The sequence below is a fragment of the Puma concolor genome, chromosome D4, assembly GCF_028749965.1.
Source record: "Puma concolor isolate L17-30 chromosome D4, mPumCon1.1.hap2, whole genome shotgun sequence".
Lineage (NCBI taxonomy): Eukaryota > Metazoa > Chordata > Mammalia > Carnivora > Felidae > Puma > Puma concolor.
This window is the reverse complement of record NC_141679.1, coordinates 19779958-19795403: the sequence shown is the minus strand read 5'-3', so window position 1 is coordinate 19795403 and position 15446 is coordinate 19779958. Positions and strand designations below refer to the sequence as shown.

The 15446-nt window shown below is 42.0% G+C and overlaps 1 protein-coding gene across 3 annotated transcripts in view; it reads left to right on the top strand.

Annotated features, from left to right (window-relative positions):
- The first annotated feature begins 215 nt into the window (after positions 1-215).
- LOC112868673 (guanine nucleotide-binding protein G(q) subunit alpha) overlaps positions 216-15446 on the top strand; it is a 316778-nt gene continuing 301547 nt past the window's right edge. Inside the window, exon 1 of one of the 3 annotated variants that reach the window (XM_086685047.1) lies at positions 216-362. In XM_086685047.1, the coding sequence (XP_086541173.1) occupies positions 227-362 (136 nt within the window). In that variant the 5' untranslated portion in view covers positions 216-226. Of the gene's footprint in view, positions 363-763; positions 785-1186; positions 1209-15446 lie in introns of those variants that run through there. The other 2 variants (XM_086685048.1, XM_025931649.2) reach the window with 2 other exon arrangements.

Below are 15446 nucleotides of genomic sequence, written 5' to 3'. Positions count from 1 at the left end.
CCCGGCGGCCCGAGCCGCCCGCTCCCGCCGCGCCCCCGGCCCACCTGGTGGCCCCGGCCCTGGCCGCAGCCCCCGCGGCCGTTCCCCGAGCTCGTCCCGGACGCGCGCCCGGGCGGCGGGGGCTCGGCGGCCACCGCTGCCTCGGGGGAGCGAGGGCGGGAGGGTGTGTGTGCGCGCGTGTGAGCAGGGGGTGCCGGCGGGGCTGCAGCGGAGGCACTTTGGAAGAATGACTCTGGAGTCCATCATGGCGTGCTGCCTGAGCGAGGAGGCCAAGGAAGCCCGGCGGATCAACGACGAGATCGAGCGGCAGCTCCGCAGGGACAAGCGGGACGCTCGCCGGGAGCTCAAGCTGCTGCTGCTCGGTGAGTACAGCCCGGGGCCGGCTGCCTCGGGCCCTCCCGCCGGGCCTCCGCGGCCCCCGCCCGCCGCCCCCGGCCCCCCGGGTCCGCTGCCCTCCGCGGCCCCAGCCCCCGGGCGCCCGCGGCTCGCCCGGACCCTCGGCGGGCGCGTCCCCGGCCACTACCTGCACCCGCGCGGGCGCGCGCGCAGCACATTCACACACACGCGCGCGCGCGCGCACACACACAGACGCGCGCGCACACACACACACACACACACACACACACACACACGCACGCGCGCAAGCACACACGCGCAGAGGGGTCGGGGCTGCCCCGTCCCGGGCCTCGGCGTGTGCCCCTTGGTATTCCTGAGGGCTGTGCCTCCCGGGAGCGCGTTTCTATGCTGTGCATCTGCTAAATGGCAAATCCCTTCGGGGGAAGAGGTGCGGGGGTGGGAAGGTGGGCAGCGGGGTCGAACTTCCAGTGTCTTTGCTGTGGCGCCCCGTTCCGGAGAGGGGAACTGTGGTGTGTGTGCGTGTGTGTGCGTGCGTGCATGTGGCCCGAGGGTGGCGATCCGAGCCGGGGCGCACACTGGGGGACTGCCTGCGCTAGGGTTGCCTGTGTGCATCCATTTCCAGTGGTGGGGGTCTGGGGGGAATGGTGGTCAGACTCGCGACTGGATTGTCCATGGAGTGATGATGAGGGAGCCTAGTGGTTGGCTCTCGAAAGAAAGGGGGTTTGTGTATTTCGGTGGGGGGGGACGGGCAGGCCAGCTCAAATGTGTCACACAAGTGCTGCTGCTCTCTGGTCACCAGACCACCGAAAGGAGGGATCCAGAAGAGTTTCTTGACCAGTGGATGGTGACAGGTTTGTTTCTCGTCAGCACCATTTCTTCCAGTAAAAAAAGGAGGGATACGGAGGGTTGTGCTGTGTGGTTGTTGACAGCGACGGGTTTCTTTTGTTTAATGAGGCAACCCAGATGCAGGCCTGAATTCACAATAGTTACTACTGAAAACCAGTGCAGCCTCTCAGTTACTCTCCCGGAAACAAATAGAAACCTTTTGTTTAAAACGGACAGCATTTTAATATCTTTGGGATCTAGGCTAGAAGGAAAACGGGAAGTGTAGAGCAAAAATTTGCCTTCAGTCTCTAAAACAAACAAACAAACAAACAAACAAACCAACCCAACAACAACCCAGCGTTCTGTCTTCACACAAAGTTATCAAGAAAATGCCATTTCTCAAAGAGGAATTCTATTGATTATTATCTTTCAGAGACTGTTCAGAATCAAGGATCAGGGTGCACATAGAAGCCAGCGTGACCTAACTCTGAGCTATGGTGGTAGGAAGAATAAACAGCTTTGCAGTAACAGGCCTGAAAAATGCCTGCACTTGTGTTCAAGATATTTGCGTGTATAATAAATGTTCCTCAGACATGTCTGGAAGAAAGAAAAATTGTGCTGTCAATTCAGATTGAAGAAGCATGCGTTTTATTTCTTAAGCATTCCATCTCCTGGTTCAAGGAACCAGTTGCCTTTGGGACTGAACTGCTTGGGTACTGGATCACTTACAAGAGGGAACAAAATATAATCATTACAGACAGTTACAAATGGTTAATTTACATGTCATGCTTTATGTCTTGAAACCAGATTAGATAAATGTATACTTGTTTGTAAAGAACAGAAGGCAGAGCATTGGATAAAAGAGGTGGGCTTTAGGGAACGAAGCCAGGGGAGTGGGAAACTGCATTTGGAATATTAAGATTAAAAAAAATGTTTTTTTTTTTCTCATTTTGGGCTACTTCTAATGGCTGAATAATGTGTGATTGAATTTGTTGCAAATTCTCAAGATTGGGAAAAATAGGGGAAGACAAATACGCATAGAGTGTACAAGTGCACGATTAAGGGAAAAAGCATGTGTTTTAGAGAGACTTCAGAAGGGATTTTCTTTTGCCCTGTTTACAGTCTTTGTTTATGTTTAGCTGTGAATACAGCATTTGAGATCTCTCAAGCCATCCCTATTTCCTGAAATGTGACAGCTCTAGGTGCCAGCAGCTGGAATTAGAACGCAGGGGGTTTGTCTGTTGGAAGGCCTAGGTTAGATTATCTAGGAGGAAGACTTTGAGGGAAATACACATATACGGACATAATTACATACTGTGTATTGAAATAACATGATGTTTTAAAAATGCACTTGGAGATAATTTTATGAGAAAAAAAATTAACAGTTTTCCTACTAAAGTGGTAGTAATGGGGAACTTGGTCTCTTTTTAGATATTTGAGTAGGATTTAATACAGCCTTGTGCCAGCCCCCAAGTATGGCCTATCAGAAGGAGTGGAAAATCTGACATTAATTTAGCACCTACATTCATTAGTAACATTCAAAAATTGTACAACTTTTTGTTAGGAACATGATCCCTAGGCATCACATACTATTTCTTACAGCTTTGTGATCTAGATATGTTGCTTTTGTAGCGGAAGGAGTGCGATACCTACACTATTTCTACAGTAAATACTCTCTCCTAAATGTAGGGGTGTGTGTATGTGTGTGTGTTGTGTGTGTGGGCTTCTGATTTCACAGTTTTTTGAGTCCAGGAGGAAGATAATGGTTGACTTGAACCAGATATCTGGGAGGGCTTCTGTTTGAGGAGCTGCTCTTGGATCAGCTGCTTTGATGAGTTCACTGAAGCTTCCTTTTCCGACCTGTCCAAAGGAGGCTACGGGTTTTATCCTTACACAGTTTAAAGATTAACTGATGTTTTTAACTACCTTATTTAAACCGAGGGTTCACTCTTATATTTAAATGGCATTCAGTATAAGATTATTGTCAAAGTAAATTTTAGTTTAAGACATGACACCATGTTAGTGGAAATGGATTTATTTGGCAGGTGATCTTTGCATTGTTCACATAATTATTTTATGTGTTAGCGTAAAGAATTAGGGAACTGCCTAAATGAAAGTATAGCAGTAAAATTGGAATCATTTTTGATACTTACACAGCAATTATGACAATGTATTTTCCAATTCTGTACTAATATATTTTGATTTTTTATTCTTTTTTTAAATGAACCCAGAAACTTACCACCATAAAACACCATATTTAGTTCTGAGAACATTTTAACTTGGTTGAAGTTTTATATGCTTTATAGGTATAAAGTATATTTTATTTCCTCTAATTGATCAGTATTAATACTAACTAAATATTTATTTAAATAAATTTTTTTAACATTTATTTATTTTTGAGAGACAGAGAACAAGCAGGGGAGGGGCAGAGAGAGAGGGAGACACAGAATCTGAAGCAGGCTCCAGGCTCTGAGCTGTCAGCATAGACCCTAATGAGAGGCTCGAACACATGAACTGTGAGATCATGACCTGAGCCAAAGTTGGACGCTTAACTGACTGAGCCACCCAGGCGCCCCTAAATATTTCTATTTGTAGTACATAGGTCACACTATTGAATATTAATGTGTCTTTAAGTCTGTGTATAACAAATGGCTTTGAATCCCTGCATTCAGTCACAGATATTCATGCAGAAAATTTTTTTAGTTCCTTGAAAATATATCTTTTCCCTCTTAAATCTGTTCTTACTTTACATGTTTTTAAAATCTTTACTCTTTAGATAATCATCAAATGGGAAGATTTAGCAAACCTTTTTAATTGATTGAATTCCACCTATTGAAAATAGGCAGAGTTTAGGCCAGTCTTACATGGAAGAATGTATATTCTTTATCTTCTAACTGAATTACATATATGATTGTAGATTTTCTTCCTCTTCTAGGCCAGTGGCTTATGAGGTTAGTGATTGTGTCTGTACTGGTCACTATGATAGTCCAACTTCTAGCACAATACCTAACTCATAGAATGCTCTCAATAAATGTTTGTTGAGTGAGTACATTTATTTATGACCCCCCCCCCCCGACAAATTGGGAGCATAAAGTAATGAATAAATTATGGAAACACAGGGATATGTAATGCTTTTAATCTGTGGCAGATAAAATCATGATCTTTAAACAATTGAATGTAACTCTTTGAGCCTGTTGGATGTAAGTGCATTCCAGGACAGAAAGTGTTAATGTAAGTTGTTACATCACACATTGAACCAGTGTATTACAGTTCTGTGCTGGATGAATTTGGGAATGGTAACAGTCATGCTTAAAGTATGAAAGTTTAAAAGAAAAAAAAACCATTCGATATCTTGCTTACTTTTTATCGTGTAGAAGCTAATTTAACCCTGTCATCTTCTGGTCATACACTTTCCCCATGATATACTCAACAGAGTGAATTTTAAATTCTCCAGCATACAGGTGACAGATTTTTGTGATTTATCTGTACAGTTAAATGAGAACCACAATGATCAAATACAGAGTTTTAAGAGTTGTATATGGAGGGCACCTGGGGGGCTCAGTGGGTTAAGCATCTGACTCTTGATTTCGGCTCAGGTCATAATCTTACAGTTTATGTGTTCAAGCCCCATGTCAGGCTCTGTGCTGACAGTGTGGAGCCTGCTAGGGACCTTCTTTCTCTCTCTCTCTCTCTTTCTCTCTCTCTCTCTCTCTCTCTCTCTCTCTCTGTGTCTCTCTGCACCCCTCCCCCATGCACTTGTGCTCTCTCAGAAAATCAATAAAGTTAAAAAGATGGACAAACATGAAAAAAATTAAAAAAGAATGGCAGATGGAATATTTTTAATTGAGAGGTATATATTTGTACTGAAAACTGTACAGTTACAGAGCAAGAAGGCTGGGAATTGCCTGGCAGATTTAGATTGTATGGAGAGTTCATTCGTGTGGGCGTGGATAAAAGCGCCTGCCCCACGACCCCTCTGTAGAGTTCACTGGAGAAGAATGGGGATGTTGATGGTCTGAGTTAACCTAGAAGTTAGTGGCTGTCTAGGACGGCCCATCAGAACCAGGGAAGGCAAGGATCCCTGTACGCAGCCCTAATGACAGCATCTCCCTGGAAATACCAAACGATGGTGTTCATGAGGCTGCTTTAAAACCAACCAGTTTTATTTTTGTTACTCTTTTTGCTTCCAAGTGTTAAATATGTTTCTAAATGTCAGGATTTATTTGGATGCATTTCCTCTTTTTCTTTCTGGTTTTTTGTTTTTGTTGTTGTTTGAAACACGGGACTTATAGTTTCTATCCGAAGGGTGGAGTGTTAGCATCCCTCATAAGAATCAGAATTGTAGCTCTGACTACAGCAAAGCCTTCAGAGTATGGTTTTTGCTTTGAGCCACGTAGATCCATTGTCTAGATCTGCCGTGGAACTCATCCATCTGCTTACATGTCACTTCTTCCTATGGGAGCTTTGGCACATGTTAAAACCATGCTGAACAGTGAAGTCATCCCCTATATATCGATTCAGATTTTTTTTAGGTAAATTTAGAAAGGAGAACCAGAAGAATAATTTAGTGGCCATTTTGTTTATTACAAATAAATTTGATAGCCTCCTTCTCATTAAAAAACAACAACAATAACAACAACACAGCTCCACTTTATAGGAGATGGTTTATATTCGATTTTGTAGGTGCCTATTCAATATAGTTATGATTTTTATTACAGATGAATTTTTAAGGACCTGAAACAGCTTTCACAGTTGTGTGGCTGCGTGCTATGCTAAACTTAGCAGAAAAAAGGAACAGATTTTTCTTCATGATCCAGGCGAACTTACACTTGAGAAGAAATGAACTAGATTTTCCAAGGATGATTTTGATTCCAGCATTCATGTTAATTTTTCTTTAAGGGGAGGTTATTAGTTCTGTTGACATTAATGGAAATGTTGATTGGGTGTTGTAGAGGAAAAGCAGGGAACTCAAATGGTACATCTTGGGAGAGAGAAGCCATTTTAAGAAGGTTAGGATTGCTTTCTTCCTAAGGAGGTAGAGGGAGGGAGCCTGTTTGCTCCAGACACTGTTTTGGCTTGAGGGAAATACAAGTATTTGTTGCAACAAATTTAAAGTCTAATTTCCTTGTTTCAGCTGGGAGGGTGATGACATTTTTCAAAAGGAAACTGGTATCATGGCTTTTAAGCAATGTTAAGATCTTTGCAGAATTCATCCTAGGGAAGTGTGAAATAGCAATAGAAGGTAAAAAGTGTGATTGCTGGTAATTAAATCTGTGGCAATAACTGACTTCAGTAAACAGTGAATGTTTTCTCCTGTGCTGCCGAATGGAGTAACATTGAAGACAGAGCTGTTCTCAGACCCAAACACTGTTTTGCGTGAACAGCTGTTACTAATAAAATGATAGGAAGTTGTTCCACAATCACCTTTGATTTGTTATGTTACCGATATGTAAAAATCTGTCTGATTTCTCATCTATCATGCAGTAAAAAGAAAAAAAAAATGACCTAACCATGCTGTTGGAAATGAGTTCCTAAATTCTAGGTGGTTGGCCATGGATCTGGACTTGACAAACAAAAATATCCGTATTTTGATGCTGAGAACCAAAATCTGAATTCACTGACTAGCTCTGGGGTTGACCTTTATACCTAGCAATAATTTCTGAGATCAGAGCAGAATATTTTGTTCAAAGACTCCATGGTTAAATTTTAAGAACAAAATTCGTGTGATTTAAAAATAAAGTTAAGAACATACTTCAAATTCATTTATTCCACAAACACTTGCCAGTTATTGGAAAATAAACACTTCCTCCAATTTTTTTTTTTTTTTTTTTTTTTAAATCAGACATATCTTATGAAAGAACAGCTGCATAGAGAATGCTGGTCAAATGAGCAAGTATTAAGCCCCTCATTTATGCAAAATAATGTGCTGTGTGAGATACTCCTTATTTCTTACTCGTCAGCAACGAAGACTACAAGTACTTTTCACAGTTTTGCTGTTTCCCAGCAGACGCCCTCGGACAGACATGTCCTTCTGAGTTTTATCCTTCCTGGCATTGGCTTTTCTATTGGCTCTTAATACAAAGAAAAAACCAAAATAATCTCAAGGCCATTGTACAAGCTTCCCGGGGATTACACAACTGGAGAAAGCAGATGATCTTGAGAATTACTTCCTAGGAGCGTATGGGCAAAAATGCCTTCAACCATGAGAAGTCATTACTGACCGCTTGAGCACTAATTGGGTTGGAAGCTCCTTGAGGCCAAAGATGGCGGTAATTGGGTTGGAAGCTCCTTGAGGCCAAAGATGGCGGCTTTGGTTTTGTTTTGTTTTGTTTTGTTTTTTTTGTATCCCAGCATAGACAAAGCCTTGATCAGTTTACAGTGATTCTGTTGTCAGTAACTGGGGGCTTGTGGGCACAGAAGGGTGGGCAGCTGGATTCTCCAAAGAAAGGGCAATCAGAGGACATGCATGTAAACTTCTTGCTTCCGTCTAACGTGCATCATCCATATGTTCTCCATTTGCCACACTCCTCTTTGCCGTTTCGTGGGCCACCTGGGGCACAGTAAAAGCAGTTGGGTTTTAACAACGGAATAGTCTTTGTCTCCTGGTCCTGCTTCTCATTCATTGTCTAGCGGGAGTGATTCAGTTGAGCGTTCTCATATTGTTTCAGCCTGAAAAGCCAATAGAAGCGCATGCAGCAGTTTGAATGGAAAACTGTTACACAGGTCCTTTGAAATTTAAAAATTCCATGCACCTTTATTACAGGATTAATTTTGGATTGTGAGCAGTTTGACTACTTAAGAAACAAAGTAGTTGTTTCAAGGAAGTGCGGAATAGATTGTGGTGCGGTTGGGAACAGGAATGTCATTAATGCCATTGTATTCCTGAAACCTCACAGAAAGGAACAATAATTGATCCACAGAAAGAGCGAGAGTGAGACTTTTTGGCTATGTTGAAGGAAGTGAATAGTGATGTTTAGAAACATAGTCATGCATAATTCTAAAATAGCCTTGAGTTTTTTCCCTTTAGAGAACTGAAATCATGTATTAATTGCCTCTTCCTGGAATTTGACTTTTTTTTTTTTTTTTTTGATCACCACCGGTTGTTAAAAAATCAAGAGTTTTTCTTTTGCTTTTTTACATTTTCAAGACTCTGATGAAATCTTTATTTTTATTGTTTCTTCCCTACCTTTCTTTTTGCTGTTAGGGCAAGCAGGGTGATTGCTGGCATCTTCTGTATACTTCCTGGTGACTGCAACTAAAGATCAGCACTTTGGGGCACCTGGGTGGCTCAGTCGGCTAAGCGTTCTACCTCGGCTCAGGTCATGATCTCATGGTTGGTGGGTTCCAGCCCTGGGTCGGGCTCAGTGCTGACAGCTCGGAGCCTGGAGCCTGCTTAGGATTCTGTGTCTCCCTCTGTCTCTTCCCCTTGTTTGCTCACACTCTGTTTCTCTCTCTCTCTCTCTCTCTCTCTCTCAAAAGCAAACATTTAAAAAAATAAGACAAGCATTTGAGTGGCTTACCCGCCCGTTATTCCAGCTGTTTGCTACAGCCCCCTTCTGTGCAAACACCGCCCATTCATTTACCCTTTCATCCCAGTGCCCTTTGGTGCCAGGAAGCGTTTCTTAGACTCCCTGGCACGCACATTTCTTTAAGATTTAGGGAACTTCCAAGTTGGTGCTTCCTTCAAACATGTGGCTGTGAGCTGGTGAGGGGAAGTTGGGTGCTTTACTAGACTAAAAGGGCACTTGTGAATGTGCTTGTAGGAGATAATTAACTCTCTTTAGCAACACTTGAGTCCCCGGAACAAAATACATTGTTACTGAACAAAATGTAGAATTCTCCTTCCTTTTCCAGAGGGCAGGGACTGGAGACTGGTTCACAATTCCCAGCAGAGAGTGAGTGAGCCAGTGCTGGATAATCTATCACACCCCACTGGGTTTCAAAATAGGATGCAGTGCGTTTGCTAGAAAGGAGGACGGTGCGTGTAGGCCTGTGTGGAGTAAGAGCGAATCTTCCCCATTTTCATGATGTGAGCGTTCTCATCTCCGTACCTAGAGAGCCTTAAAGCCCCTCTAATTGTATTTCTGTACATGTCGGGGCGGGGGGGGGGGTAGCATCAGCAGAGGCCTTTGCTTTTGTTACACCCAGTCAGCCTGAGCATGTTTTGGGGTTTGTTTTTTTAAGGCAAAGATACAGTGTTAGTTTCTGACCCTCTGAACGGATATTTTAGCGCCTCCCCTTTCCAGAGCGGCTTCATTATACTACAGGTTCTTTCTGCAGATGGTAAGTGCAGTTTTCCTCTTGTCCTAAAGAGCTGACCCATTTCCTGTGACTTGTTCTAATAATACAGGATGACTTTAATTCTTGTTCCTAGTTTGCCCTTAAAAGAATGCCAGGGTACTTGCTGCGGGTTTAACTCTTGTCTTTCTAACACTCGTGATATTTTTTGAGAATTGGTCAAGCACAGAGAAGCAGTAGCAGGGGCTGTGGAAGTTTATTTGGGTAAATAAATACACCCCTCCCCCCCCACACACATTGGTTTAGTTTCGTGTGTTTTTTCTAAAACCTGTAACTAAAGGGAGGTCAAGCTGTCCTGCCCTATATCTCTTTGAACTGTTGTGAAGGTGTTTCTTCAGGGAAAAGGATTTGTTCCTGGACTGTTTCTACAGAGACCTGTAGAATGAAGACATTGGACCGAACCTCACGGCTGTCTGAACGTTGAAACTTGCTCCGCTTCCCCGTCTGCAGCTCTGGCCTCTTGGCCACCTTCTGCCCAGGCTCATCCCTGGATGAGGGGCCCCGAGCCCCAACCCTCTGCAGTGGTGACAGGCCCTCCAGGAGGCATCGGCAGGTCTGGTGGACTCCTGGCTGCCCTCACCGTCCTCTCCTTCCCTTCCGGAAGACACCCTGAGCACCCTGCGGGAGGCTCGGCGGCTCCGGGGAAGAGTGAGGAGGCATCAGCGAGTCTGGCCAGAGCGGCCCCCATGCCGCCTGGCACGCCGCTGATAGTTTCACTGCCTTCACAGGGAATGGTATCAAAAGCCTCCTGTCATATCAGCATGGGTCTCTTGCTTCCTGCAGGAAGGGCGATATCCTGGCAGGCGCAGGGGTGGAGCCTGCGGACCAGGCAGTGTTCAAGTGCTGCCCTGCTCAGGCCCCTGCCCCGGAGCTTTCGTGGGTACCCTTAGACCACTGTCTTTGACCCACTGCTACTAGTTTTTTCCCCTTCATTGGGCTTTAAGCAATGCTTTCCATTTGCTTGCAGAGAACCTGCTGCCCAAGCCCGTTTCTGCCATTTTCAGTGAGAGCGGGTCAGTCATCTGAGTCTGGGCTCCAGGAGTGCCTCACACCTTGGTGGAGCACGTTTGGGGGACTGCTGTGTATTGGGAGCCAGTAGACTCCTTTTCTAGCACCTTCCAGGGGAGATTTAGAATCAACCCAGGAACGGAGCATTTGTGTCCATTTCCTCTTACATTCCTGTGCCCATCTTTTTTTTCACGGGGCCTTCATTGAAATCAGAAAAACAGGTAGTGGACGGTGTTTCTGAACTGCCCTTAGCTGTCATGACCATGTTCAGAGAAACTTCAAGGAGGCGACTTCCTGTGTCTCTTGTCTGCATTCTGGAGAAAGGGCTCTGTGAAGAAAGAACAGCTAGACTCACAGCCTAGGTCTGCAGAAGAGCCCAATTCCCCTGGAGGTGCCCGGCAGGGGTCTGGCACTCGTCGACCCCTGCTTTCCTCCCGGCCGCAGCCTCTTCCTCATTATCTTGTCAGCTTGATTTTGGATATGGAGTTGGACAGGTGCAGGGGAAAAGGAGAGCAGTCACAGATGAAGGAGAGTAATGTGAGTCTGGCGGGGCTTGGCTGGACAGAGGCTGTTGTTCCCTGGAGGGGTGGTGCGGTCGTGTCTTCGCTAGACTCTGGAGGAAGGAAAGGAGAACAACAGAGAGGTGCTCTGTGCGTTGGCCTGTGGTTGGAAAGTGCCAGGCCAATGCAGCTTCTCTTACGAGCTCCACTGCCCCCCCTGCATTTCCTCATCTGGTCACGTCTCCTGTGCCCTTGCTTCCCCGATCCCAGATTGGGAGAGGAGCAAGGGCAGCAGTCTGCTTGTGTGGGAGGTGCTCTTGTTGCATGCGTCCTCCCCTGACCTTTTACCCCCAGAGATGGTTAAATAGACCAGGCACAAAACTCATGTCAAGCAGTGTCCTGAGAAAAACCATTCACACATTAAAAAGAAAATGTACACCATGATTCGATTCCTCTGTGTGTGTGTGTGTGTGTGTGTGTGTGTGTGTGTGTATTTAACCTGGCAGCTGCTGAAGGTGACAGAAATGCATCTCTTACTGTACTGAGAACTCTGCTAATCTGGCGATGGGTTATTAGAATGTCTCTTGAGAGATCCTTGTGCAGGAAATCTGCTTTCACCTGGCTTGCTTCTCCTACAATAGAGCACCTGTCAGTTGCCCAAGGCAATAAGTAGATACATAGTAGCCTGAGATAGTCTTGCCAAAGTGGATTCACACTCACTGTGGAGGCATGTAATACATGGAAGTAATCTTGTAATTTTAGCTGATCAAGGCACCTGTCAATTGATTGTGTTCTCTTAGGAGCTGTTCACATTCTGGGGCTATTACATCCAAGCCCAGGGAGTAGATTACTCAATAAGCCCTGAAGCCTGTTTCCATTTATGACCAGCATTTGAAATGGGGTGCTTTTGTTCATGATAGAATCGAGTTATGAGGATTTCTTGACTCGAAAATGTAGGCAAATATATTTTGAATAATTTGATTAATTTGAGAAGAGAAGGTAGGAAGAGCTGAAACAAAAGATACTTGAAATCAACCCCTATTTTCATGACCAATCGATTCCTAATGGGTCAAGAACTAACATTTTGCCAAGCTACCGGATCCTCTTGGAGCCAACTCAGATAGGACACGGATTCTGGAGATGGACGGCCCTTGCTGTGGTCCAGACTAATAAATGGCGTGTCCTCTGCACCTCCTATATGATGTGTTGGGTCACCACCTGAGATGTTATCCAGAGCACATTAGAAATGACTAAAAACTTTGGGCACATACTAGTCTCTTGTAACGTCGAGTCCCCAAAGTTTCCCATGTTCTGTGAGAGAATATACCTATATGTTGCTTGATTAGTTTCTGATAAGCAATTTGTATTTCCCTACGCATACGGTTCTTGACAAAAGGTTGCATTTTAATGGGGGGAAATCATAGGACTTCGTTAATAGTATTGCTTAGGAAATCTTGATTCCAAATATATTTTCATGAAAATCACCAGCTGTGTCCTTTGAGAAACACATTTGCTATAAGGGCTTTCCACTCCAGGCCATGCTTATTGTGGGAACAGAGATTCTTGTCTAAGGTTTTTCTAAATCCCTAGAGTCTATCTGTGAATTGCTACTCAAATTACAGTGTATCCTTCCCAGAATTAATTAATGCATATGCATCCCAGTGTATTGAATCATGGGGTCACACAATGATTTTTTTTTCTATTAAATACATTCTCTCTTTATATATCTTCAGACAGCATGCTATTGCCTGAGTTTATATTGTATTTTATTCTCTTTTTGGAGCAAAATAAGAGCACTTGAGATAGTTATCCTTTGGTGGTATGATTGTCTTCTAAAATAGTAAAGTTTAATGATGAGAAGAACTGTCATATTTAATAGAGTTTGAGTCAAGAAGTGTTTATTTTCTTCCAGTTAAGAATTTTCTTACATTCTTAAGAAATACATTATTTTGTTTTCACAACGCCCTTCAAAAGAATGAGTCCCTTCTATGTGAATAACTTTTTTTTTTTTAAAGGGTGTTAACCTTTTTTGAAGTATAGTTGATATACAATGTTACATTAGTTTCAGATGTACAATGTTATTATGTTTCATTGTTCAGTGAAATCTTATAAATAATGGAATCGTTTCTTTACACAAAGTTTGAAATTTTAAAAAAATTTATTCATGAACTTATTCAGAGTGTACTAACTTAAGAAACATGATTTGTATGAGTGTGTGTTCCTTTCTAGTCTGTTTTATTTTTATATGTGTCTTGCTCAGGTGTAATCATACTGTATAATAATATAACATTGTGTTGTAAGCATTTTCTATATGATTGTATGACTTCATATTAATATTTAGAATTTAGAATTGCTGTATAATATTCTTTTAGAGGATACATATTAATTTGCTTGCTTACGCTCATTTTTTTGGACACCTAGATTTCTCTCAATGTTACTATTTTGAAAATAATGCTGTGATGGAGTTAGCATTTTTTAAACACACACATGCTTTTAGAATAGATTAATAGAAATGTTAATTCTAGGTCTGAGGTTATGAAAAATTTTATGACTTGATTGCACACACCTAAGACACATTTTGAAGTGATTGTATGCAATTTGCAATATCATGAGCAATATTATGAGAGTATTAATGAGTTAACAGGCAAAAAAAAGGTATGTGATTTTAAAATTTGCATTTATTTGATCACTAGTGAGAATGATCATTTGCCCATGTGTTTGTTTCTAGTTGAACTTATTATTTTGTAAGTTGTCTCCTTATTTCCTTTGTCTGTTTATGCCATTTTCATATTTACTGTAAATAACTTAACCCCAGTGTTTTGTTTTTCTTTGTCTTTGTTTTGAACTATTTAATACAGAAGTTTTAAATTATTTTGAAGCCATATATGTTGATCTTTTTCTATTCTGTTTTGAAATAAAGGTCTGATTCTGGTTTAGATACTCCATGAAAGTCAGATTTACTGTTGTTGTAGGTGAAACTAGGTTGAATGTAGTGTTTACATATCACTGTTGTATGATTCTTTTTCTTCCAAAATGGCAGTGAAATACATACACATGGAAGTTCATACTGTTGGAGATTATATAACATAAGTTCTTCTGTATGTAATTGGTTTTTTCATCCAGTAATACGGAATGGATATCTTGCCCTGTTAATATAAACCTTTTACATCACATTTATGCTTGTTAGTGCGACAGTGTATTTTTTTTTTAATTGTAGTTGCAGCGTATTTTCAGTCTTCACAGTGGTGTGCTGCAGTTAGCTTGTATCTACTCATGAAAGTTTGACACATTTCTTCTCGATTCTCTGTTCAGTGACTTCTCCTGGATAGCTTGAAATCAGCCAAGATGTGGAGTATTTACGTCACAGAAGTTGGCAGGTGCTACCAATCAGGGCTTTCCCCTCCCACTGGGAGAACTTGTTAAATATTAACCAGCACGTTTACTAGCACTTACACCTGACCTCTACCTACTGATGGATAGTTAGTTTGATTCCATTTGAAAAAGTTACAGTTAATGCTGCAGTGAATATTGCAGGGGATCCATTTTGTACACTTGTACAATTGACCCTTGAGCAGATAAGTTCCTCAGAGTTAGGTCATCAGCCAAATGACAGACTTACTTTAAATTTTGATACACATCACCACTTTATCTTTCAGATAGGTTGTATTAATTACTTCACCACCTCTAATGTGCGTTAGTGACTATTTTGACAACGTGATAGGTAAAAACAAACAAACCCAAACGTATTTTTTTGCATTTTATTGGATAAATTTCTATTCATTTCTGTTTTTATAATTTTCGTTTGTATACTGCCTATTTATAAAAATAACTAACAAATACCTCAGTTTATGATTTAGTTAGGTTTTTGTCACTTTTTACTTCCATTTTATTAACCGATATTTCTAGAAAATTGACCATTTTATCTGCAGAAGGATGGAGTGGGTGCTGTAGGGGAAAAGAAAATAGAACGGATAAGATTATAGGACAGGTTTGGCCATGTGCAAAATTGTACTGACACAGATGTTTTTGATGGTGGTTTTTTTTTTTCCGGTTTCTTGTGCTTTTACTTTTAAGAAACTTGCTAAATCCAAGGTCTCAAAGATTTACTTTCATGTTTTCTTCTAAGGATTTTGTAGATTCAGGTCTTATATGTAAGTCTCTCATGCAGTTTGAGGTGCTTTTTGTATATGGTGTGAGGTTGGGTTCTGACTTCATTTTTTTTTACAAGTGGATATCTAGTTGTCCAAGTACCATTTATTGAAAGGACATATTCTTTCCCCGTTGTGGGGTCTTAGCACCCTTGTTATTTATTCTTGCCTTATCTTTATTATTTTATTTCTTGAAATATTTCTAGGTTTATTTAGTTTTACTTTTTGTATTTTCTTGAGTTAAAATTGTTTGATTATTTTAGTATTTTCTAGGTTTGAATTAGAAGTGTTTAAATCTTTGAATTTTTGT